Consider the following 27,805-nt stretch of genomic DNA (forward strand, 5'->3'; position numbering starts at 1 on the left):
TGAAAGTTTTGTTAAACTTTATTTTTATAACTTGTTTGAATTTACATCATTCTATACTAGCACTAACAGAGCACTAATGTTCATTTCTATCAAATTGATATAATAGCATGTTAGTGGTATTATCACTAAACAGGATTGTTGTGAGGCCTGAAAGAGTGGAATTGGAAATTTTTTTAATTGCAAATGATCAGATACAAAATTGAGGATATAGCTTAAGTGTTCCACTTAAAAGAGAGTTACTGCTACAAAGGGGGTATTTACTTTAGATTGCATTTTCAATTTCTAGGTAAGTTATTTTTTTAAGTCTACATTGGATGAGTTTGGAATAACATTAAAATAAAAAAAAAACTTGCACAAAGTACTAAATTCTCTGTGAATGAATAATGTGGGAGTTCCTAAAAAGAAGGAATATGGGTACTTTGAAGAATTTTTTCCTGTATTAATGACAGATTTTATTTAATTTTCTTTTGCCTTGTTTTATGTGTGATTATGGAAAGTGCTCTGAGAAGTAAAGCTAGGTGAGTTGTGAGTTATAACTGCAGCTATGAGTCTGCAGGGTGTCCCAAAAGTCTTGGTGCTGCTTTAATAGCTTTAAAACACCACCAAGGACTTTGGGACACCCTGCATGTTAGCCTTTCTTTTCCGTACTTTGTTAAATATGAACTAAAGGCTAAGGGAGCAAAATGCCTCCAAACTGAGGCGCATTTCTTCATTTTGCTAGGGAATCTAGTATAATTTCAGCAGCTAAATTGCTGTCTAGTTTCCTTGGTAGGTTTTTTTTTTTACTTGTAACAATGGTAATGCACTTCCTTAACACCATAGGAAGATTAAGATGCAAATAGTGATGTAAGTTCTTGCTGTATTTTTAAAAATCACATGGCCGTTCAAATATTTTAACTTGTATTATAAGCAAGGGTATCTTTAAATTCATCTCCTTTTCTAACTTGTGGAACTAAGACACTGACTGAATATGTAAATATATTTCATTAAAGATGTGATTATTATTTTACCATAATTTAAGTTTGTAGCTATGTCATTTAAAAATATTTTAAATGTAATTTATATTCATACTGCCTGCAATATTGCTTTTTAAAGTTTGTATACATCAGATGTATATTTTTGTTTTTGGCATAAGCTACTGTCTAATTTTTCTTGGCATTTTGTCCATATTCTAGACTTTTTTGAAGGAATGGAATCAACTTCTCAAAAGTTGTGAAAAAATACATTTTGACATTTAAACATAAAAAAATTAAAGTACATATTTTGTAATTGAAGTAGGCAGGTGAAATATGTAGTAGTAGAGGTAGTAGGAGGAGGAAGAAAAGGAGCAGTAGTTGTTTTCATTGTTGTAATAATAATAATACTTGCAGATAATATTTAAATACCACTTACTATGTGCCAGATACTTTGCTAAATGCTTGACAATTATCTACTCCTTTGGTCTTCATGACAAATCTGGGAGAGAAATGCTATGATTATCCCCATTTTACAGATAAGGAAACTGAAGGAAACAGACCTAAAGTGACTTGCTCAGGGTCATAGCTCCAGGAAGTGTCCAAGGCTAGATTTTAACTAGGTCTTCCTTTCTCCAGGTCATACACTATGCACCACCTCACTGGTATCACATTGTGAGTGGTTAAGTTGTCATCACAGCAGGATGTATGCATGCATTGAAGTGTATGGCCTGAGACATTTAAGGAGTAGGAAAAGGCTTTTAACCCATTGGTGGTGGATAATTGCATACAAGCATAGGATAAAGGCCCTACTAATAAGAAGCTTAAGATCTAGTGAGGAGTACAAGACAAGATCAACTAACATTACTGAAAGAATACACAACATAAGATGGGAATATAATTCAGGCTTAAATTGTGCAGTACAGACTTTAAGTACTAAAGAGGTCACAGGGATTTGACATCTGAACTGTGATTTGAAGGATGGGTAGGATTCGAGTCAATGGAGTTGAAGAGAAGAGAAGAAATATTCCAGGAACAGGCAATTTCTGGGGAATGTTGGCAGAAATTGGGAGTATTAGATTAAGCAAAAAGGGCATATTGAGCTGAAATCATAGAGGGCTTTCATTGCCAGGCAATGGAATGAATACAGCTGGTTCATAGCACATGAAGAGCCTCTACAGCATTTGAAAACAGGGGAGGTACTTCACATATTTTTGTAAGGTAGAAAGCAGAGCTCATAGGAAGGGGGTATTTTGGTAAATCCACTGTAAATTGGGGAGGTATTAATATCTTTTGGGTCAATGATAGATTTCAAGGAAAAATTCTGTAAGATAGTAGTAAAAAACAGAAATAATTCCATCCGAGCCAGGCTCTCACCAGCACATATGCGTTTTCCTGAAAGAGACAAATACAATGATTTAATATTCATAAACTCCAGAATCACCTAGACCACTTCTTAGGACTTATATGGATCCCACAAACACACAGTGGTATTAGGTAGGAGAATGTATGTAATCTTTTCCTCTCTGATCCTAGTCTCCTTTGAAGAGACAGTTCCTCCTGAACAGAGAGAGAAGACCTCTCAAGTATTCTCTCTCTAAATCATTCCCCCTGAGCCAGAACAAATCCTGAGACTTATATTCAAAGGAAAGGAGTCATTGCCCTAGGGAGAAAACAATCACTCATTTATAATCTCAAGAATTAAACTTGTGGCTACCCAGAGTAACTGCAATGGGGAAAGGTGACAGAAGAATGATCAAAGTTCCCATTGGGAACTTCCTGTCACTATTCTGGACAGAAAACACTTCTGGAATCTACCCTGCAACTTGATGGCCATCCGGTCACTTGTCTTAACTACTCACTCCTAGCTCTAACACAAAGATTAGAAACAAGTGAGTAGGCCATGGCATTGGAGACCACAATGTCAGGGACAGTTAGCTGCCTGCCACCATTCATATATGCCAGCTCCAGAGTTGGTTATCACCACCATTTCCTAATAACCAATAAGATCAACAAAGAATTAAAGTGAAAGGACAAGACTGACCATCATCTATAATTCAGTACCAATAGATGCCCATTACAATCTACATAACTAGGAAAGGAGGTTCCATATGTATGTGTCCTAGTCAGGAGTCACATTTCTACAAAATTGAAACTGTAAGATTAGACCTTCAGTGTCCTTAGCCATAATGGTACCTGAGTAACGGGCCTACAGAGATAACCCAATCCCCTTCCTTGTCCTGATAAGATATAAGATTGTACCATGCTAACATAAAAGCCTGCAAGATTATCTGAGAAGCAGATCTTGGTTGAGGGTGACCGGAAGGATAGTTTTTCTTTCTTTTTTTTTTGGAGGGGGGGAAGGCAGGGCAACTGGGGTTAAGTGACTTGCCCAAGGTCACACAGCTAGTAAGTGTGTCAAGTGTCTGAGGCGGGATTTGAACTCAGGTCCTCCTGACTCCAGGGCCAGGGCTATACTCACTGCACCACCTAGCTGCCCCTAGGAGGATAGTTTTTAATATGGGGAGGTGGAGGGAACTTCAGTAGTGGATCTGGATGCAGAACAGAATGGTCACTTTCTCAGTCCTGACACTTAATTGGAATAAGCTCAGACAACTACCCTGAAACCCAGCTGATTTAGTTGATAAACCATGGACCAAGGAGAATTAGAAGAATGATGTACTATGTTCCCACACTACTCCAGGGTTTTAAAACTTGGAAGAAGCATAAGGGTCAACTAGTCCAACCCAATCTTCTGGCAAAAATATAACTGAAGCCCAGAGAAATGAAATAATTTGACTGAGGTTGCACAGTTAATAAGTAGCAAAGCAGGATCAAAACACAGGTCCTCTGAGTTATCAATCCATCTTTGACATACACCTTTAGATGAATGTCTTACCTGCTGAAAAAGGCATAAAATAGTCACTCTTTTTAAACTTGCCACTTTCATCCAGGAAGTGTCTTGGGTCAAACTTGTCCGGATTGGGGAACTCTTCATCATCATAGAGAACAGAAGATAGTACTGGTATTATAGTGGTACCCTGAAATGAGAAGATACAAACAAATAATTAGAAAATAAGAACCAAAAAAAGTTAGTGTTGAAAGAGAACTTAGAACTATCATCTAGTCAAAACGTCTCATTTTTAAGTATGAAAAAAGCCAACATATTTAAATGTCTGAGCTGATAGTAAAATAGAAAATCTGCAATACTATTGTGAGAAATGAAACTGAATTTTGATACCTTTTGGGGCAGAACCAGTATGATGAGGAAAAGACACAAGGAGGAAGATCTTAGGCTACAAAAGTTAATGAAATAACTTTTGACTGTTAGATCTATCAAAGAAGGAAAGAGCTGCCTTGGTGGACAATAACCACACAAATAGTGGATAAGTTAAAACATACACCAGATGATCTCAAGAGGCAGAAATTAATTCTGACCTGTGTCAGGATATTGGAGAAAAAATAATGTCACAAAGAAGAATAAGGAAAAAGCTGATAAACAAATTGGTAACTCTTTTCAATGATGAAGAAACTGGATGCTTTAAGGAAGAGGAACTTGCTTGTATTCTAAAGAATGGTAAAGTATTTTCACAGGTGTTATCTGGTAAGATATCCAGGAAGAAGAGAAGAGCAACGTGGAAAGATAATGAACAGTTGTTTGCTGACAATGATAAAAATACATAGTTCTGCTATATTCTCATAGCACATATCAAAGACATAACAGCGAACCCTTCAAGACAAATCAAAAGGGATGACTACTATACAACTCTAGTGATTCAAATGGGCAAAAATAAATCTTCTATAAGGAACCAAGGAAGGATTCCAAAGTTTTTGACATTTAGGACAAAAAAATAAAGGCCTTAGGAGTACAGGTAGTGTATTCATTATGGGGGTAAGTGGAAGCAAAAGATTCAGAAAGGAAAGGCAGATTTCAGAAATGGATATCTTGTAAGAGGGTGTTTGAGAATGGGATTTGGATTTCTGGATTACATTTTAATTAAAATATAGGAATGATAGACTCCTAACCGGGAGTGGAATGATGTACCTAACAAAGGCTGGAAAGATTATTCTTTTGATTTCTCACAATTACAGTTAAAATTGGTTTTTAAATGCTTAAAGTATGCCTAATAAAATAAGATGGATTGGAGATTTTAGGACAAAGAAGCAAATTTTACCTCACAGTTATAGCTAGGAATTGTTAGGAGGAGATCCTGAAGCTCTGGAAAGAGTATATCTTATTCAAAAGAAAGAGGATAGGAAAAAAGGAGTGTGGTAGTATAGATTAAGAAGATAGAGGAAGCAGTGGAAAGAAGAATGATGAGAAGCATCCAGGTAAAGAGAAATTGAGGCAACGTCAAGGATCACAATGTCATGAGACTGTTCTACAGACTACTTAGACAGAAAGAAGAAATAGACAAGGAATACAGAAAACAGAGTATAAGCCCTGATCATTAGAAATGACATAGCAGTGATGGAAGATTTCAATTATTCATTCAGGTCTTTAAGTTTCCTTTCTGTCTAAAACAGAGCATCTCGTAATTCCCTGACTTTCCTTAGTGATAATTTTATCCTGAAAATGTAGCAGAACCAAAAAGGGGAAATTCTTTTAAGGATCCACTTCTCACCATCTGAGAGGAACTTGGATGACAAAATTGTGAATACAGATCTGCAGAATCCCTGTGGCACAACATTTTTCTTCTGAAGGGATCATGCTGTGTTACAGTGGATGCTATAACACTAGATACACTTTCTGTGCACACTATGGATGTTAATGATAGGAATTTTGGGGAAGGTGACCAGTCCAACTAAGAGTTTTTAACAGACCTAAGTGTCCCAGTGGATAGAATACAGGACTTGGAGTCAGAAAGACCTGATTTGACCTCAAATACTCACTAGCTGTGTGACCTTGGCCAAATCACTTAACCTCTCTCAGACTCAGTTTCCTCATCTGTAAAATGAGAATAATAATAGTGCCTACATTTCAGGGTCCTTTTGAGGATAAAAAGGGGTAATATTTGCAAAGCGCTTCACAAATCTTAACGCTGGTTACTATTATTGTCACCCAGAAAGAAAATAATTAGTTTTTGAACACACAAAGAAGAAGAGTTCTGATGATGGAAGAAAAAGGACCATTCTCTAAAGATATCAATGTGGATAAAATAGCCAGGTGATTCAGTGGAGAGACTGCAAGACCAGAAATCAGAAAGACCTTACTGTAAATCCTGACTCAGACAGTTACTACCTGCATGAACCCCAGAAAGCCAGGTAGTCTCTCTAAGACTTAGTTTACTCACCTGTAAAATGGGGATAATGACAGAATCTACTCCCACAGAGTTGTTGTAAAGATTAAATGAGGTAATCTATGTAAAGCAAACCACAAAGTACTTTATAAAAAATAGCTAGTATTATTACAGGGAACTCACCAACCAACCTAGATTTTTCGAAGACAAAGATGAGTGAAAGAAGCATGTGACAGGTCCATAAGAATGACAGAAATAGTGAAACCCAGAATGAACAGAGGCTGGTGAGGCCAACAAAGGGCAACAAGAAGGGGTTTTAAAAACCTATATTGTGGAAAAGAGGAGGATTAAAGAAAGGATAACCCCACAACTCAGAGACTTATAGCATGAGGATGAGAGAAGATAAAAAAAAATCAATTTTTCGTTTGATTCTGGTATTTTTTTCTGACCAAGGGAATGATCTTTGAACTGAAAAGGATAGAACAAATAAATCAATATGGCTGATAGGGATTTAGTACCCAGAGGAATAAGGAGAAAAAAGAGAGCACCCAGAAACCTGCACAAGAAAAATAAAGTGAAAAAACTGCACTTCAATTTGCACTCAGAGTCTAGAATATATTTCTAAAGAGATAATTAATCTATGTAAGGAAAGAATAAGGAAGTGACTCTAGATAAAGGAGTAGTGATCACAGAGATTTGGAGAAGCATCATCATTATTTCCTTCTCTTGAGGGTGTTAATAAAGTGGTAGACCTGGGGAATGGTGTACATGGAGATTATTTAGATTTTACCAAAGCATTTAATAAAGATTTTCATGTTCTTCTGAAAAAGATGGAAATATACAGGTTAGACTATCATACAATTAGGTGGATTTAAAACTGATTGACTGACCATATACAAAGGGTAATTATTGAAAGTTCAATGGCAACTTGGAAATAGGCACCATTGTATTATGATCTCATCAGGTGACAAGTGAGGATTGTATTCGTTCTAGGACTCATATTTTAGGAGGACATTGAAGAGCTGGAGGTTACTCAAAGGAGGGCAACAAGATGGTAAGAATAACAAATCCATGCCATGTGAGAATGGGTTGAAGGAAATGGGGATATTGAGACAAGAAAGCAGAAGACATAGTAGAAAAGGGGACAGGATAGCTGATTTCAAGTGTTTTATGGACTGTTACTAGAAAGAAAGAGTAACTTTGTTCTGTTTTGTTCCAGAGGACGAAAGCAAGAACAATAAAGTTACAAAACTGCAAACTTAGGCCAAACACAAGAAACAATAATTCTTTCAAATTAGGGTTGTCCAAGATTAGAATAGAATGTCACAGGATTCTCATTAAGTGGCTCACCCCCATTGAAAGTCTTTAAGCAAAGATTAGATGACCACAAATGTATATACCTTAGGTGGAATTCTTTTTCAGATTGGAGATGAATAATATGACCACAGAAATCCCTTCAAATCCTGAAATTCTGTGACCACTTCTCAGGGATATATGTCGTCCTGAGGTTCCTTCTAACTCTAAGATTCTATAATTCAATGGGAGAGAGTACAAAATCTTGTGTTGTAGTGAGAAATACTTCTGACCTTCGGGATAATATATTCTCTAAATTGAACATCTTCTGATACTGCATGGGGCAGGTTGGTGGGAACCAGGTCAATGTAACGCTGGATCTCATATATCACAGCATTGGTGTAAGGCATCTTGCTTCTGTCCTCCATGCAGGGACTTCGATTTTGGCCAATCACACGATCAATTTCTTCATGCACTTTTCCTGTCAATACATGAATGAAAATTGATCTGAAAAGTATGGACAAAAATTGGCTTCTCTCATACTTTCTCTGAAATTGCACCAAGAGCTACACTGGTAAATAATGGACTTGACCTTCACATTCTCGTAGATACACAGATACATAGATGTAGATAGATAGATGAAAATTCCATTTTAGTCTTTTAAGCCAGCCGAGAATCCCTACAGGCACCTATGCCCTATGCCCTCAGGAGAGGCTCAATCTGACCTTAAAAAAATACAGGTCAAGCAGCACTTGCCTAAGGAAATGAGGAGAGATCTCAGTCTGGGCCACTTCCAGAACTCAGTGTGACCAACAATAGGCCCAAGGCACTGCCCCGAGTGGCTCTATGAGTGACAAGAATCCAGATGCAGCTCCTCCTGTGATGAGGCAGGATCAATGAGCAATCAGGAACCAGTGCTTCTCAATCATTCAGCTCCTCCCAGTTCTATCACTGGGCTGTAGTCTCTATCCCCATCATTATCTCTATGCCTGTCTTTAATAATAACTCACAATTACATACCACCTAATTAAGCAGGGTGGAGGTAGCAGTGGAGGAGGAGCAATAAGTTAACTTGAACCTGTAATGACTCAAATATATTAAAATGAAAGTTTACAGGGAATGTCTCAAAAAGACCATGAACCTCTTTCATGCTGACTAAATTATGGATGTGTATTGTTGCTTATTTTTGCCTGTTATCCTACCTGTTATCTCAGGGTGTTTCAGGAGAAGCAGGAGTCCATATCTCAGGGTGGTGCTTGTTGTCTCTGTTCCTGCAGCAAATAGATCACTTGCCGTGTGGACCAAGTTTTCAATGGTAAATTCAGACTGTGGTTGTTGCTTTTCCTAGGAATAATTTGGGAGGATTAATTGAAAAGTAAGTAAGGCAGGAGGACACAATGGAGAGTGTGATGGATGTAGAAGCGAAGGACCTTGGTTTGAATCCCAGTTGATATTTAAAAAAAAAAATTGGGGGTGGGGGCAATCAGGATTAAGTGACTTGGCCAAGGTCACACAGCTAGTATGTGTCTGTGGCTGGATTTGAACTCAGGTCCTCCTGACTTCACAGTGCTCTATTCACTGTGCCACTTAACTTCTCCCACTCCAGCCAGGTCTGATCTTGACCTTGGCAAGTGATTTACCCTTTTTATCTTTCAGTTTCCTCACTGTAAAATGAGGGGGTTGGATTCAGTGATCTCCCAAATCCCTTTCAGTTCTAAATCTATGATCCTATAAATAAATTAAGTTTGAGCAACATAATCCAAAGTGGAACACAAGAACCTGGCAATTATCGAGGAAGTTTGACCTTTTCGGATTGTACAAAGGGGAGAGAGGAAAAGGGGAGAGAGAGAGGGAGGGAGAGAGAGAGAGAGAGAGAGAGAGAGAGAGAGAGAGAGAGCTGCAATTTCATTGGCACAAGGAATTTCCAGGCAAAAAAAATTCTGTCTGCCAATGCAAGTCTGCCCTTTCTCTGAAAAACTTAAAGTCTCAAGAGAGTTGCCTAACCCTAGGGTGCTGTCAGCTTAAGTGACTTCCCCAGGACCACATAGATATTTTGTGTTAGAGAGGGGACTTGAACTCAGTTTTGCCTGGCTCTGAGGCCAGCTCTTCCTCTGCTACATCAGGGGTGTCAAATTCTCAGCCCTCTGGCCACAAGCAACCTGCAAAACTGTGTGGGGTCCAAACCAGATTAAAATGCAATACAATATAAAAGTGATAATGTTAATATCTGGGTTTTCCAAGTCAATATGAGCCCCAATGGGATCCATTTCTATTCATGTTTGAAACTACTGTACTATATCATGCTATCTTTCAGGATATCTATACATATATAATATATATCAACAATATCTGTGGATATACACAAGCGCTAGGTGGGGCAGTGGATTGAGTGCTAGATCTTGAGTCAGGAAGACTCATCTTCCTGTGTTCAAATCTGGCCTCAGACACTTACTGGCTATGTGGCACTGGACAAGTTACATAACCTTGTTTGCCTCACTTTCCTCATCTGTAAAATGAGCTGGAGAAGGAAATGGAAAACCATTTCAGTATCTTTGACAAGAAAACCCAAAATGGAGTCACAAGAGATGGACATGATGGTAATGCCTAAACAACAAATGCACAAGCACTATAAAAATGCAAGCTATTGTATGTTCCTCCTGATTTAGGATGCTACTAAATCCTGTTGTAAGTTTAGTGAGATATAAGATAAGCTTTATATAAATTCAGTGAGATAAACAGGACTTATTGAGGAAGGAAATAGGAAGGAAAATGAGGAAGGAAAAAAATGAGGAAGGAAAAAATTATCAACTTACATATACATAACAATTTATATGAAAGGAGTCCATGTACATTTTCCCATTTCGTCCTCATCAAAATACTGTGATAGAGGTAGTGCATTATTATTGTCATTTTACTGCTGAGGAAGTTGAGATGCTAAATACTTTGCCCCTGACCATGAGATGCCAACATTGAGGAAAAGTCACCACTGAGGTCAGAAACTGAATATATAACAAATACCCTATGCAGTAAAGATAAGAAAGGTAAAAACATAGGAATACCAGGCAGGTACTAGGGAACATAAGTCAAGTTCAAGTCAACCAAGGCCTAATCCCACAATGGGTGATGAGGGAGAAAAATGCATATGGCATTCTTAAGATGCTCACAAACTAAACAGAGAGCATTACAAGAGACTACTATATGTTAATTATTCTAAAAATCTCTTGCTCTGGTCTACATATTTGCCCTCTCCCACATTCCTTCATCTACTAATGGGTTGGGAATCTGTGGGAGAATATACCCTTATGTGCATAGGCTGAGGAAGGAAGGATATTCATTGTCAGTTATGTTGCTATAATGCTAAATTAAATGTTCTATGCTTAGAATTAATGTTTCTTCACGCTGGTCTGGTAAGAAAACCATTCGTGATGGCCTCAGAGTACACTTCATTTCTTTAAGTGGGTCATTAATCCATTTCAGGATGGCCATCAGTATATCTTTCACCTTATACCGATTTATTGTGCTTTCAGGGCTTCATTTACTCCATATGAATTACATTAGGATATTGTTCATTCTAGTTTTCTTTCTAATTTGGTTGATTGTTTTTTCTTCACATTATTTTTCAATAATTTTTCTTCCCTTTCGTTTTGCTCTTTGGTCTTTGTGGAAGGGATCAAAAGTGAGAATCCTCTAACTCCACCATCTTGACTGTAAAACCCACCTTCCTACCCCTAAGTACCTACCACAGCAATGCCTCCATTCCAATCAGGCTGCTCAGATTAAAGTTCCCTATACCACACTCTCTTTGCAGAGTCCTGAAATGTCCTGCCCAGTCCTCACTGCTTAGCTCTAGGACCTCCTTCAAGACCCAGATGAAAACCCAACTCCTCCAGAAGGAAGTCTTATCCCTCCCCAAATATTATAATTCTTGCTAATTCCAAATTCCTTCATCACTTAAATCTTCAATATACAATCTATTTTGGTTTTCCTTACACATTCCTGATAATTATTCTCTATTTCTGACATGTGCTTCCTTCATTCTGTTGGGTTTGAGAAGGCTAGGAACATGTCTTCTAATTTGTCTGTCTACCTCATATAATGTTCTGAGCACACTATGGTTAATATATGATTCTTTACTGCTCTATGTTTGTGAATGTGAGTGTGAGCCTCTAATATACGAGCAATTTCACTTACAAGAATTGAGATTCAGACCTGCTGTTCACACTGTACCTGCTCCATTTTCATCAGGAAACAATCAATGAAGTCCCGAGGATTACTGGAGTCCAGTGTACTTTGGTGTTCCTTCACTTCTTCCAAAATAAATTCATATACTAAATTAATATTTTTAATTGCTTTGTGATGAGATCCAGGGAGATAATGTACTAGAGATGGAAAAGAATTGTAGACCTAAAAAGAAGAAATTTATGTCATACTTTTACCAGAAAGAGAAAATAATTCTCTACTCCAACATTTAGATAATGTTCAGAAGAAGGTTAAATAAGGGTGGGGCAAATGCCCTTTTAAAATAGTGACTTTTCTCATCAATTCCTGTACAAACTCCCTAAAAGTAGTTTAGTATTCTTTTCCTTGGTTACCTAAAACTACCTTGACTTTCGTTCTCAATTCTTACTTCCTACAAAAAAGTTCTCATCCTTTCTCATTATGAGGTCTTTTAAGAGCTCTGCCTAACTCTTTTCATTGGGACAGCTAGCTCATCTGCTAACCTGATCCAAACCCAGGTGCTCAAGGGAAGAGTCAGTTTCTATGCAGTAACATGAATTTTAACATTCACTCCCTGGGAACAGGGAGGGGCCATATAATGTCCCTCAAATCAGACCACAAAGGGGTGACCTCAGTCTTCAGTGACTTTCAATGAAGAAGAAAATGTGATCCCACCCCAGTGTGGCACTGTTGTACTTCCCAATGGAATGCAGGAAGAAATCTGTCCTAGCTCCTTGCAGCAGTTTATTTGAAGTAAAGAAAAGAATATATCTTGAGGTCCAAAAAGAGAGAACACTCTATTTACCTGAATCCATGGGGAACTTAAGATCTTGACGTTTTCATTTAAGAGCTTCATTAAAAATAAAAATTTCTGGTCTTTATAGTCAAAATGTTTCTGGAAAATAATAGAGCAGATTACATTGCAAGGAGCACACCCAAGGATAAATGTGGGGTCACATGGTAATCCTAAAGAGGAGAGAGAGAGAGAGAGAGAGAGAGAGAGAGGTATGTTGATGCTACCATTGTGACCAAAAGTAATGCTTGCCTGCCTTTAGGTAGGAACTGACTGTCCTGCTTTCCCTCTAGCTTATATTCTAGCTGACATTTATTTGGCACAGCAAGGTTGAAAATAAACCGCCCTTTGTGAAGCATCTGGTTTGATCCACATAAGAATCTTAGGTGCAAATAGAATAATTCCCATGGTATAGATGAGGTTGCTGAGGCTCAAGACCATTACCTAATTTATGCCACAATTAGGAAGGACCAAGAAGTGAGATTCAGAGGAGAGTGCTGGGAGAGCAAAACGTGGAAACAGGAGCAGCCCCAGGGCCGAAGTACTGGCTGTGGCAGTGATCAATCCCCAGGCCTCTCAGCCCAGGACTGGAGTCTGCCAGAGCAATGGGAGAGAGCAGAGTCTGTGGCCATGGGAGCAGCTACCCTGGAGGCCTCCAGCTCATAGTCTAAAGGTTTGAAACTTGCCTTCTTGAACTTCTGGGAGCCATTATGGCCAGATAAAATGGCTCTTATCCCTCCCTTGAATAAACCCAGAGAACACTCCTGTGGGAGAAACAGGGGCACCAGCAGTGGGGCATCAGTAGTAGCCTTTTAGTTAGAGAAGTTGGGGAGAGGTTCCTTCTTGTGGTGGTGGAAGGAGACTAGTGCAGGAAGAGAGGTGTCCCAGCAGACCTCATCTCAGCAGAACAACGAGAATAACTTAGCCCCAGGGGAATGGAGCTAACAAACGTCAACTCCAGGACCTCAGACGTGCCTTTGCACAGACAGGGAAATGGCAGACACCAGCACAGACAACAGGGGAGACCACCTATGCTGTGGAGCAGTCCTGGGGAAAAGGAGACTCCCAGCAGCCAGACCACCCCTCCCCCACACCTCACAAAACCAGAGGCCATAGCACACAGAGCCAGTGAGTAGGCCCACAGATACCAACACGAGATTTTGGGGCAGAGTCTCCTGAGCCCCAGAAGCAGAGATCCACTTTAGAAGCCAGAAGGTAAAAGAACACCATGAAAAAACACACTAAAAAGCCAAAGACCATTGAATCCTATTATGGAGACAGGGAAGATGAAAATAACAATTCAGAAAAGGACAGTGTGGACATTGTGACCACAACTGAAACCTCAAAAGGGAAAGTGAACTGGTCTACAGACCAAAGAGGATTCCTGGAAGAGCTCAAGGAGGACTTTAAAAACAAATTAGAGAGATAAAACAAAAAACGGAAAAATTCACTAGTGAAAACAAATCTTTAAGAAGTAAACTTGGAGAAATGGTTAAGAAGATTCAGAATATAAATGCAGAAAAGGTCTCATTGCAAAGTAAAATCAACCAAATGGAAGAAGAAATACAGAAGCTAAAGGAAGAAAACAACACATTCAAAATTAGAATTGGGCAAGTAGAAACTAATGACTCCATGAGACATCAAGAATCAGTCAAACAGGGGGCAGAGATAAGATGGCGGCTGGAAAGCAGGGACTTGGGTGAGCTCCTCCCCAGGTCCCTCCAAACACCTATAAAAATGGCTCCAAACGAATTCTAAAACTGCAGAACCCACAAAATAGCAGAAAAAAGCAGAGCTCCAGCCCAGGATAGCCTGGATGATCATGGGGTGAGGTCTATCACAGAGACCTGGAGTGGAGCAGAGCAGAGCCCAGCGTGAGCCACGCCTGGACCAACCAGACCAGGACCTGGGCAGAACAGGCCCTAGCACCCTGAATCAGTGAGCTGTGGCAGTTACCAAACTTATCAACCCACAAACACCAAAGACAACAGAGAAGGTTAGTGGGAAAAGCTGCGGGGACAGAGTGAAAGGTTTTCACTGTTTGGCCACTGCCTCGGGGGCAACAGAGGTGGTGCAGCTCTGAGGCTGCTACAAAGCTCCAGCTGCAGTTGCTTCAGCCCCAGGCCCACCTGGTGGGAGGAAATAAGTGGCAAATCTGAGTAGGAGTGCAGAGCCAGCTTAGATCTAAGTCCAGCGGGGAGGGGAGGGGGTGGCGGTACTTGGGAGAGGAGGAATGCTGGTGTGGCAGAGCTTACTGTGGAGAAATAGCTCTGAAAACAACAGCACAGCCCGTCAGGCTTGAGACAGAGTACTCTATACTCTACAAGCAGTCATACCTTGAAAAAAACTCAAGGGTCAATTAAGTTGACTGGAAACATGGCCAGTCAGTGGAAACAGACTCAGATTCAGAATTAGACCTTGGAATCTTTCTTTGGTGACAAAGAAGACCAAAATATACAGCCAAAAGAAGTCAATAAAGTCAAAGAGCCTACATCAAAAGCCTCCAAGAAAAACATGAACTGGTCTCAGGCCATGGAAGACCTCAAAAAGGATTTGGAAAAACAAGGTAGAGAAGTAGAGGAAAAAATCGGAAGAAAAATGAGAGTGATGTGAGAAAACCATGAAAAACAAGTTAATGACTGGCTAAAGGAGACCCCAAAAAATACTGAAGAAAATAACACCTTAAAAATAGACTAACTCAAATGGCAAAAGAGCTCCAAAAAGCCAATGAGGAGAAGAATGCCTTGAAAGGCAGAATTAGCCCAATGGAGAAGGAAGTCCAAAAGACCACTGAAGAAAATACTACCTTAAAAATTAGATTGGCACAAGTGGAAGCTAGTGACTTTATGAGAAGTCAAGATATTATCAAATAGAACCAAAGGAATGAAAAATTGAAGACATTGTGAAATATCTCATTGGAAAAACCACTGACCTGGAAAATAGATCCAGGAGAGATCATTTAGAAATTATTGGACTACCTGAAAGCCATGATCAAAAAAAGAGCCTAGATATCACCTTTCAAGAAATTATCATGGAGAACTGCCCTGATAATCTAGAGCCAGACAGCAAAATAGAAGTTGAAAGAATCCACAGATTGCCTCCTCAAAAAGATCCCAAAAAGAAAACTCCTAGGAATATTGTTGCCAAATTCCAGAGCTCCACATCAAGGAGAAAATGCTCCAAGCAGCCAGAAAGAAACAACTTGAGGACTGTAGAAATACAATCAGGATAACACAAGATCTAGCAGCTTCTACATTAAAAGATCGAGGGGTTGGAATACAATATTCTGGAGGTCAATGTAGCTAGGATTGAAACCAAGTATCACCTACCCAGCAAAACTGAGTATCATGCTCCAAGGCAAAATATGGATTTTCAACAAAATAGAGGACTTTCAAGCTTTCTCAGTGAAAATACCAGAGCTGAATAGAAAATTTGACTGTCAAACACAAGAATCAAGAGAAGCATGAAAAGGTAAACAGAAAAGTGAAATCATAAGGGACTTACTAAAGTTGAACTGTTTTACTGTTTTGTTTACATTTCTACATGGAAAGATGATGTGCTTAATTCATGAAAACTCAGTACATATATATATATATATATATATATGTATATATATATAGACAGAGGGCACAAGGTGAGTTGAATATGAAGGGATGATATCTAAAAAAATAAAATCAAATTAAGGGATGAGAGAGGAATATATTGAGAGAGGGAGAAAGGGAGAGATAGGATGGGGTAAGTTGTCTTGAATAAAAGTGGCAAGAAAAAGCAGTTCTGTAGGAAGGGAAGAGGGGGCAGGTGAGGGGGTATGAGTGACTCTTGCTCTCATTGGATTTGATCTGAGGAGAGAATAACATATACACTCAATTGTGTATCTTACTCCACAAGAAAGAAGGAGGAAGGAGAGAAAAAAGGGGGAAACGATAGAACGGAGGGCAGATGGGGGAGGAGGTAAACAAAAACAAAAACACTTTCGAAAAGGGATAGGGTCAAGGGAGAAAATTAAATGAAGGGGGATAGCATAGGAAGGAGCAAAATATAGTTAGTCTTTCACAACACAAGTATTGTGGAAGGGTTTTACATAATGATACACATGTGGCCTATGTTGAATTGCTTGCCTTCTTAAGGAGGGTGGGTGGGGAGGGAAGAGGGGAGAGAATTTGGAACTCAAAGTTTGAAAAACAGATGTTCAAAAAAAAGCTTTTGCATGCAACTAGGAAATAAGATATGCAAGCAATGGGGCATAGAAATGTATCTTGCCCTACAAGAAAGTAAGGGAAAAGGGGATGGGGGTGGGGGAGGAGTGGGGTGACAGAAGGGAGGACTGACTGAGAAACAGGGAAATCAGAATATATGCCATCTTGGAGTGGGGGAGGGTAGAAATGGGGAGAAAATTTGTAATTCAAACTCTTGTGAAAATCAATGCTGAAAAATAAAAATATTGAATAACTAAATAATAATATTAAAAGAAAAAGAAGTGAGATTCAACCCAAAATCTCTCCTGGCCCCAGATACACTGCTCTTCCTAATGTACCACATCAGTTCCCATTTATAAATCCCTATTCATCTCCTCACCCTAATCAGCTTTTCTTTTAGACTTCTTCATGTCAATTTTTAAATTATATTTCATTTTATTTCAATCAATAATACCAGGATAAGAATTGCAGGCACTGGACTGGAAGCCTGGCTATTCCAAATGATCTTAGGTTCAGGGTCTTGCGCTATTTAATGAGTGATGATATCAAGGTGGTGATGGTTGGTTGCCTTGACTGGCATATATTCCTCTTGTCTCTCCCTCAGGATGCTCCACTCCTTTAGCCATCTTGCTTGTTCTGGTTTGGTTTCTAATTTGTTTGATTTTTTATCTGCCTTATGGATAGTAGTTGGCTGGTAATTGGCTGGCAACTAGTGGAGATGGCCAGCCCCTTCTCCACAGTTTTCCCCAGATGGGACCTGTAAGGGCTGTACTCTAAAGTACCAATGGTGTACACATTGCTGCAGCCGTTATGACCCTTGTACTTACCTACCTGTTGGTGGTACCTGGTTATCAATTGGTAATGAGAAATATTTCTCCACAATGATTTATCCTCTCAATAAGAATTGGAGGGACTGTCCTAGAAGTTACTTGGTGGTTGGGAGGTGCTATTCCCAAAGTCTTGGGCTCAAGGGCCTGGGCTGTCTCCATCAGTCAGAGGGGAGATGATCTTCAAGGCAAAGGTGGTTTGACCATCAAGGATCATTCAGGTGTTCCCCCTCCCCAAACCATTTTGTATTCATTTTGTAAATATTTTTCAATCTAGGTGGCTTAGTCTCTGCGGGGGCAGTTGCTAGGCTGTATCTCCACAAGAGAGTGGCTATGGACACTGGAGAGAAAGTATTGCTATTCTTCAGGCCCTTTTGTTTGAAGATCCTGGGCTGTCTCCATCAGGGTCACAGGTGAGATGGTTGTAATAAAGGGGGCCAAGGACAGAGTCTTGGAGATATTCACACATAGGGGACTGAAGATAGATAGTGATGCAGCAAAAGAATACTGAGGAATAAAAATCAGTTATGAGGAGGAACCAGTAGAGAAAAGCATTACAGAAGTAACTGAGGAGAGAGCATCAATCAACCAATCTACCAGCAGTTACCAAGCTCTTACAAGGGTGTAGGCTAAGCACCAGGGGTACGGAGACAAAAGGGAAACTGTCTCTGCCATCAGACAGCTTACATTATAATGGGGAGAAAATATCTACACAAACTAGTGGCAAAAGACCCAGAATCCACAGTGGGGTGGGAATGCTGCTCTCATTTTATTCCTGTTATTCCTGGTGAAACATTATGGAGTAGGAGAGCTCATATAGCTAATTAGGAGCAACGTGAGACAGTACTTTACTACTGCTCAATTAACGCCACCCAACATACACACGCGCGCACACACACACACAAACACACACACAGGTACACACTCATGCATGGCACATGCAGGCTTTGCCTTTAACGGTTTGAATGTACTGATCCCATAGATTTGTGGCATCAGCATCTCTATTTATGGCCCCCTCCAATGCCATATGGCTGCCCTAACTTTCAGATTTCACAGGACAACAACCCCTCTCCTAGATACCTTAGATGAGAAAGGAGAAGGAAGCTTGAAAGAAAAGAGCTTCCAAGAGATGCTGATGAGTCAGCTCACTGCCTTCCTAGCAATGTTCTCAGCCCTGCTTCCCTTCCTTCAACAAGTCAGCAAAACATCAAGAAAATCCCTGGAGTCCCCAAAATGATCCTAAAGCTAGGCCTTCTCCCTCTGGAACTGTTGAACAAAGGTAAGAGAGCCAGTGCTTCTGGGTGCTTGTGAGCTCTTCTCCATCTAAAAAGGAATAAAAACGTAGAAAGTTATCTCCTTAAACTTTCCTCACCACACTGCTTCTCCACAAGATTAGCATGAACTCATTAGCAGAGCTGCATTTCCTCTCACCTCCTCTCTTGGCTATCCTAACCCTTCAGGGCTTCTAGGAATGAGCACATGGGTATGGGCATATCCCCAGGATGGGCCCAAAGTGCAAACATGGTGGTTTCAGAATGCAGTAAATTCTTGGACCAACTTCAGTCTGCAGAAGTTACCTGGAATAGGATGGATTTTTCTAAGGTCAATGGTAATACAATAAACACACACCAACCTTTTGTTTTTTTTAACTCCTCCACAAGGTATTTCGCCTCTTCTTGGACTCGTTCTTCAATGCTCTTCTTCCCCATCCCAAAATTCCTCAGGGTCATGAGGGAGAAGCGCCGGACTTGCTTCCATCTCTCTCCATTGCTTACAATAATGCCTATAAAGAGGAGCAGAAAGAAGCCTTAGACTCCAAAGTTCCTTACACTCCATGTGAAAAAGTCCATGTCCAAGGGTCCTTGGCCCACACCCTGTGTTCTAGGAGAATAGAATGAAATGGAGAAGGTTTTCTCCTCTATCAATACTGTTTCCTATCCTGTCCCATACATCATTCTCTTTTTCTCACAGTTATAAACACATTACGTGGCCCTACCCCTACATCCTCCTCCTGGAAATTAAGTGGCTACAAAGAGGGAAGCCAGGAAAAAGACATATTTTGGAGAAATCGAATGGTTGTAGAGTAAGTTAGTTTGTATCTCTGCATCTTTTGATCCAAGGAACCTAAAGGATTAGGATGTCTTGAAGTGCTAGCTTCCCTAATTCACACAGGGACCAAAGAGTGAGAGTCTCTGTTTCTGGCCTTTTTGTGGGTTACGAGGTCACTTAGCGTATAGATTACTGGGCCTGTAATCAGGAAGACTCATCTTTATGAGTTGAAATCCAGTCTCAGACACTTAGCATTTATGTGACCCTGGGCAAGTCACTTAACCCTGTCTGCCTCAGTTCTTCATCTGTGAAATGATCTAGAGAAGGAAATGTCAAACCACTCTAGTATCTTTGCCAAGAAAACACCAAATGGGGTCACAGAGAGTTGGACACAATTGAAATGACTGAGCAACAAGAACATTCAATAAAAATGGAAAGTTACTTAACCTCTGTAGTAATCCCTATATCAGATGATTTTTCTGAGCTTCCTTTTTTTTCCTCTAAGGAAAGGTACTATGGAACATTGTTTTTTGTGGGCAAATAATTGCTGAGTCAAAACAAAATACAACAATTACACAAAGAATTGTAGTTAATTTGAGCAATGGCTAAGGTGTACACGTATCAATATGGTACACACATGCTACAAACTTACTAAAGCTTAACATGTCATGTCCTTCCTTCCCTGATTACATCACACCTTCCTACCTCCAAATATCACCCTCTGATTCCAGACAGAGGATGAGGACTTCACCCAACTAATCTTATATTGGGTACGATACTTTTGCCTCTAATCTTATTTCCATAAGACCTTTATCAGAATCAAATTCTTAATCCCTTACTTCAAGATGCTTCATAAGGGAATCCTCAAACAAGAAAGTGACTAATATTCCTTGGAATGGACTTAAATTCAGGTTGGCTTCACTAAATGCCTCTCTGAAAAAATAGAAGCTAACACAGTGAGGCCTCCTAGGGTATGTAGCAAAGTTGAGATCCCCAGCAAAGGGTTTCTGCTCTCTGCTCATTCTGCTAATCAATGTGCTCATTGATGCCAATGTCACAATTTGCATTCACTAACACACACTCTTGATTTCATAACATAACAAACTCTGGACCTTAAGTAGCTCCTGCTCTGCCTGGGAATCCCCTCAAAAAAACAAACAAAAGAAAGAAAGAAATGCAAGTAAGTGCACGTAAAGACCTGAAATAAGGGTTTTGCAAAATTTTGCTTAGGAAAATTTTAAGTTTTGCCATTGCTCTGTACCTGATTTCACTGAATCATTAGCTGATATAGGCAAGGGATCTTAGAATTTGTCCAGTCCTCTGTTCTCATTTTATACATGAAAAATCTGAGAAAGATTAAATGACTCATCTAAAGTCAGGAATGGTTAAGTCTCAGACTAAGCCTAGGACTCAGGAACCCTGATCAAAATCCTTGATTCTTACCACCCCAGATGATGAAATGAAATGAAAATAACAGGATAAACTTCATACTTCCATTTCTTTACTTCCTGTAGATAACTCAAACCCATTACATCCAAAATTGAATTCACTGTCTTCCTCACCCAAACCTCCCCTTCTTCTATCCTTTCCAATTTCTGTTGAGGGAACCACCACATTTCTAGTCTCTCAGATTGGCAACCTCAGTGGGATCCTTGATTCCTGACTCTTCCCTTCCCATCACAGCTAACTAGTTCCCTAAGAATTCCTATCTCTATAACAGCTTTCTTACTTTATTTTGGTGAGGCAATTGGAGTGAAATGACTTGCCCAGGGTCACACAGCTAGGAAGTGGCAAGTGTCTGAAGCCAGAATTGAACTCAGGTCTCCTAACTTCTGGAGCAGGGATCTATCCACAGAGCCACCTAGTTACCCCTACCTCACCTTTCGCAACCGTTCCCCTCCCTTCACTCATGTATCCACCACTCTAGTCCATGACTTCATCACTATTTTGCCTGGAATATTGTGATATTTTTGCCTCTACTCTACTCTCTCCCATTCATCCTTCACCTAGCTACCAGACTGATTGGACTGATAGCCACAGTCAGACACAGCATACCTTGACCCTGACATAGTGACATCATTTTGATCCTCTTCCAGCATGAAAGAAAACAAAGCAAGTTTGCTAAAGTGAGAAGCTGAACAAATCATTTGCCTACTCAACAACCTCTGTGGTTCCATTTCACATTCAGGATCAAATACATAAACTTCTATTAGGCTTTCACAGGACTTCACAAACTGGCCCCAACCTACCCTTTCAAGCTTACTACACGTTATTCCCCTCCAAGCACACTAGGGTGCACAGGGCAATTTGCTGTTCCTCGTACATGGCACTCCCCGCTGGTATCATGCTCCATCCTTGCCTCAGTCTCCCAGGATCCTCAGCTTAGCTCAAGTGCCACATTGTAGAATCAGATATTGGCTGATGCCCACAGCTGCTAGTGTCCTCTCCTTGCATCGTTTTTGTGTGTGTGTATAATATGTCTATATAAATATATACATAGTATATACATATATGTCTATATACATAAACATATATGTATCTAACTATCCATGTATATGTGAAAATGTACATGTTGTATCTTCCCCACCCCATCCCACTGTAAACCCCTAGAGGGCACTAACTATATTCACATGTGTCTTTGCGTCTCCCAACACCTCACCCAGTGCTCGGCACATGATAGGTGCAGGCCTTCCTCCATCTCACTCCTTTCTACAAACTCTATGCTCCAGTTCCTCCCACAGGGCACTCCACTTTCCATTTCTCTACCTTCACACTGGCTTTCTTCTTCCCCTTTCCCTCCCCCCATGGCTTTAATGTTTTTCTTCCTTCTAATATGTTTGGTCTCCTTTTATAAGAGGTCATTATTGGCCTCCATGGGCTACCATTTTGTGTTGCTCATTTATGTCAAGCCTGCAGTCCCTTAAGATTTCCCAGATCTTTTTTTTTTTTCAGATAAACTGCTGTCTAATAACCAAAGCAGCTAGGTGTCACAATGGAAAGAATGCTAGGCCTGCAGTCAAGAGATCTGAGTTCAAATCTAGCCTTATATCCTTATTAGCTGAGCTATTCACTTGACCTCTTTTGCCTCAGTTTCTTCACCTGTAAAATGAAAAGTAACAATAGCACCCACCTCCTGGAGTTGTTGCAAAGATCAAGTGAGATAATATTTATAGAGCACTTAGCAAAGTGCCTGGCACATAGTAGGTACTGTATTTGTTAGCTGTTATTGTTGTTGTTGATTCATTCATTCATTTCCCACCTTGATTCACTCAAAAGTCCTTACTACAAGTGTTCTACATTTGTTGTAGCAGAGAAACGTGTTTGTCTTCTAGTCAAGTTAATAGGAGTAGTAATGAAAGCTTTATCAGAGACTTTTGCGAGGCTGTAGCTTATGGAGTGCCATGAGAGAGGGATTTTTGTCCTAATTTTAGCTCTAGTCACCTAAGCAAGGTGACCTATTCTAGAAGCAGCCAGATAATTATCATTTTAAGACTGTTTAAAAAAGCATAAATACCTTTCCTCCATATGGATTCCAAACCACATTGGCTATGCTACACCTTGCTTGGTATTCAAAGGCTTAACATTTGGGATCATCACTATCCTTGCAGACTGAAGTAATTTTGATTTACCTGTTGCTGGTGGCAGGTAGCAAATCCCTGACCACCAGCTTCATTTCATCCATTTTGTGGCAAATTTTCTAACGTTCTACATCTATTGGCTGCCACTCACCCTTTTCTGCTATGCCCAACAAGAGATGTCACTTGGCAAGACAAAGGTCTCAATGTCCTACACAGTGTGTCTTGTCTCAGTTACTCACTTTCTTACTATGCTTAAGAGAAGTTGATTTGTGAACACTTAGGGTGGTCACTAAGAGTCAGCATGGGTTCATCAAGTATAGGTTTTGCTAGCCTAATGTAATTTCTTTTATACATCGTTATCAAACTAATAGATCTAGGCAATGCCTTGATTGACTAATCACAGATTTCAGCAAAGCATCTGACAATGTCTCTTAATGATATATTCATAGGGAATATGGAGAAGACACAGGTCAGATTGCCGGAAGACATGTTCCTAGGATTCCCAGGATACATAAAGTTGTGGTAATTGTCCATTAAGAAGACATTAATGTAGGTGCTAGATAGCTGAGTACTGAATCTCTGAAAAGCAGGGAAAAACCTCCAATAAACTGGAAAATGAAAAAGAGTACTGGATCTTTGAAGATAAAAGTCACACCTGACGGGTGAATGATTACAGGAAATTGTAAATGATAAATGGATGGGAGAAGTACATCTCTCTTCTCCCTCCAGGACTCTTCCACCCTACAATTATTCTCTTTCCTTCTTTCCTCCTCTTTATTTCTTTCCTTGGTTCCATATTTCCATTCTTTCTCTCTCATTATGCTTTTCTTCCTTTCTTGCTTTCCTTCTCCCTCCCTTTCTTTCTCTCTCTCCCCTCTTTTCTTTCTTTCCTTTTCTCTCTCTATCTCTGTCTCTCTGTGTGTGTCTCTGTCTCTGTCTCTCTATCTTTTTATTTTTTCCCTTAATCTCTTTCTTCCTACTTTAACTGGCTATAACATATAATATGACACTACACAGCTGCTGTCCTAGAGAAAAGGCAAATGGCCTCTGTACCACTCATTATGTCCTCCACAACATGCCACTGCTTTGGTTGCTTTGGTTTGAAAGTGAGTCTACTTCCATCAATTTCTCGGAAAACTATTCTTTTCCCCATTCTTGTCTTTCTCTTCTTCCTCTACATGAAGCAGAAACTTACCTAATCCTTTGCTCACCAATTCAAAAAGTGGTTTAAGTGCTCTGTCAGCAAACTTGTCCCCATGATCGATGAGAGCTTCTTTCACTGCCTGGTACCCATGTAACACCACAACACGCTCAAAACCCAATTGTAGAGTGAACACTGGGCCATACTCTTTTGCTAGCTGGGAAAAGAGAAGTGGGCAGTAATGAGAGGGTCATCACTGAATCAGGTGACAAAAAGCTTGGATTACTGTTGTCGACCTTATTGGAGAAGTTCTCAATCCATTAAAAGCTCCTTCAAAACACTTGTGACATTTATTACAGAGAGGAGGAGGAAACTTATACACCCAACCCAAGCCACAGATGGCTCAAAGGCCTAAAAGTTCATTTTGTGCCTAGGGCAGAAGAGTGGCTAATGAGTACAGTATATGACCTCAGTGCAGTATTCCCCACTTTCCTAAGAGGTTTCATAGCTGGGTGCCATAGTGGATGCAGCACTGGCCCTGGAATCAAGAAGACCTTACTCAAAATCTGTTTCAGATATTTAAGAACTATGTGACCTCAGGAAGTCCCTTAACCTCTGTCTGCCTCACTTTCTTCATCTGTAAACTGAGGATAATAATATCACCTAATTTTAAGGGTTCTTGTGAGAATAATTAGATGTTTGTAAAACATTGGGCACACCATAAATCACACCATTATCGTCATTATTATTATGATTCAACTAAAGCTTTGAGAATAGCAGAGTTGGGGAGTAGGGACAATGTTATCAGTGAAATTATGGAGCAGAAAAGGATTCTCATTGCAATAGTAATACTACAAATCAGTATCATTGGATCATGGATATAGATGTGGAAGGGACTTTAGAGAACATTTAAACTAGAAGATGTTAACACTTTTTTGTTGTGGACTCATTTCACATTCTGGTGAAAACTATGAGCTCCTCCGAATCATATTTTTAGAATAAAACACACAGGATTACAAATAAAAAAACTTGTATTAAAATAAAATAAATATGTCATTTTTCCCATCCAAATTCACAGAACCCCTGAAATATATCTATGCTCCCACTGGAAGTTCATGGTCCCAAGACTAAGAACTCCTCTTCTAAACCAATCATAGTTTTACAGATGAGGACACTGAGGCCCCAAAGATCAGGGTAGGTTTGGGGAGGATATAATAAAGATATCAGTTTGGTAATCTACCAAGTCAAAATGAAAAAAAACATTTTTGTTTTCACATTAACTCACCTGATCTTTTCTCACAACTCAGTGAGGCAGATAGGGCATTTATTGACAACATTCTCATACAGACCTAGGAAATCGAGGTCCAGAGAAGTCATCATGACTTGCCCAAGGCACAAAGCTAGTAAATGTCAGAATCCAGACTTGAACCCAGGCCTTTCTAATCCCAAGCTCAGTGCCTTTTCTATCACCCCGGGCTACCTTTCAAAGCCTTTGAGATCTACAGGACTGAGTACAGAACTTGCTGGTTTCTCTTGAGTCTGGGTTTGCTTTCACCCAGGCACACTTAATATTACATGCAAGGACTGGGGATGGACACAGAGGCTGCTTGAGTGGTCCCTGTGAAGGAATGTGCAAGGAACGCATTCTCCACTCTGATCCAACAAAGGCTGGAGGTCCCTACCTGTTGGCAGGACCTACCCATCCCTCAGGCAGCAGAAATAATCAGACATATTAAATACCCCCTTACTTCCTATAGTTGGCAATGAGCATTTTAAGTGGGAATGATGGTATTCCCACCTAGAACTATGCAGGGCCAATGTGAGCAGTAATAGCAGAGGATGGCACTTTTTGTAAACTTGAGAGCACCCAGCAACTGCTGAAGCAGTGGGACCTGATGGCCACTAAAGTGAATCCAAATATGGTCTAGAAAACCTACAAGGTACCTACCTACTCTAACATGCTCTACTCATTAGAATAAGTTATTTGAAGACAGTCTCCCCAAACAAATTAACTGCCACTAAGAGTAAGGAATGAAACCAACAGAAGAGAGAGATGCTTACTTACCATGCAAAGAGATTCTGGGATATTCTTAAGGTCCAGCTGCAGTATATTGCCAATAATGGGAAGAGGAACAGGACCAGGTGGAAGCTTTCCTCTTCCATAGCCCTTTTTCCATGATAAAATGAGAAGTAGACATGACATACAGAGCAGTAAGCCAAGAGCAATGACCACAGACGGATCCATTGACACTCTTCCTTACTACTAATGCAATACAAGGCTTAGAATCCAAAGCTGGGGAGGATTGAAAACACATCAATCAACTAATTAATCCTAGGTATGCTGACTAAGCTTCCAAAGGACTTTGACCTGTCAATAAGATAAAGAGAACCCTACCTTTGTTCCAAAGAAGGGTATTTTAAAGTATCAGGAGACATTCAATTTGTTTAAAGTTTTACTAATTATTTTTGCTCCTTATATACCACACTTATTTCCCTATATTCCCCCACCTCCCCTTACAATCAATACTTTTAACAAACATTAAGCAAAACCAATGATTCTAGGACTTTGAAAGTATATGTCATATCCCGTAGTACCTTACCATTCTGCTGAGAGGAGGAGTTTCTTAATGTGTTCCAAGATTGAGGCCACTTTTATAACATTAAAAACTTTGTTGACCCATTGTTGTTTGTCCTTCATTCTTGAAGAGTACCATGATAACAGAGGGGTGATGTCATGACTTGCAAGTGAATCAGATTTAAGTGAAGGAGGGCTGTGCAAGGTCAACAGCCTCAGGTTCTCCTCTGGAGTCATCTGGGTCCACTGACAAGATATAGATCAGGATCACTGGAGATGACCCCAGATGCAGTGGGAGACCTTGGCCTTTTTAAGCTAAGGTCTCTCCCAGGTCTCATGGCAAGGACTTGTAGGACCCATTAAACCTTTATTCAGGAAAACTTGAGTTGCTGGGAAGTGGGTCATTGTGGCTTTCTTCTTTGTTAAAATCTTTAATATTTAGAATGAACACCACTGAGGCATTTCATGTTCATCTTCATTTTTAAACAGATGCCAACAGAACCTTAAAAATCCAGAATCCATAATTAAGCAGGGGTGGAGTAGCAGTGTTGGATGTGTTGGTGCTCATTGTACAGTTACATTATGTGAATTAGAGATGGATATATGACAACAAAAGCCAGGCCACAGGCTGCTCCTGAATATCTGCAAAACACAAAGCTCACCATGTCAATGTTCTTCGGAGCTTTTATGCTTTACAAATAAAACACAGTAAGATTTAAATCTTTCTCAATTTGAAAAAGCAAGGAAATCATGACAGCTGAGAAAAGGCACTAGAATTTAAAACTTGTAAAATTCCCCATCAAGGTTAATATAAATTATTATTTCAAGTTCATCTTTATCTGATAAATATCTAGCTGTCACTGACTGTAGACACATCCTCAGATACAACTGGAGGTAGGTTTCTTTAACCCAAACATTATAATTTTACTACAAAAAGGCATT

At 39.8% G+C, this 27,805-nt stretch overlaps 1 protein-coding gene across 2 annotated transcripts; it reads right to left on the bottom strand.

Moving 5' to 3' along the window:
* LOC118828297 (cytochrome P450 2C19-like) lies at positions 1–26,662 on the bottom strand. 2 transcript variants are annotated; one of them, XM_036734852.1, is made up of 9 exons: positions 26,354–26,662; positions 24,343–24,505; positions 19,154–19,303; positions 12,510–12,670; positions 11,696–11,890; positions 8,689–8,830; positions 7,780–7,967; positions 3,853–3,994; positions 1–2,348 (listed from the first exon to the last, which is right to left on the bottom strand). In XM_036734852.1, exons 1-9 carry the CDS (start codon positions 26,531–26,533, stop codon positions 2,158–2,160), a joined length of 1,512 nt encoding a protein of 503 aa, XP_036590747.1. In that variant the 5' UTR covers positions 26,534–26,662; the 3' UTR covers positions 1–2,157. The 2 variants fall into 2 exon arrangements, with proteins under 2 accessions (XP_036590747.1, XP_036590748.1); XM_036734853.1 differs by having other exon boundaries at positions 11,714–11,890; positions 26,354–26,661.
* Between the last annotated feature and the right edge of the window lie 1,143 nt (positions 26,663–27,805).

This window comes from Trichosurus vulpecula, chromosome 8 (assembly GCF_011100635.1).
Source record: "Trichosurus vulpecula isolate mTriVul1 chromosome 8, mTriVul1.pri, whole genome shotgun sequence".
NCBI classification, from domain to species: Eukaryota; Metazoa; Chordata; class Mammalia; order Diprotodontia; family Phalangeridae; genus Trichosurus; species Trichosurus vulpecula.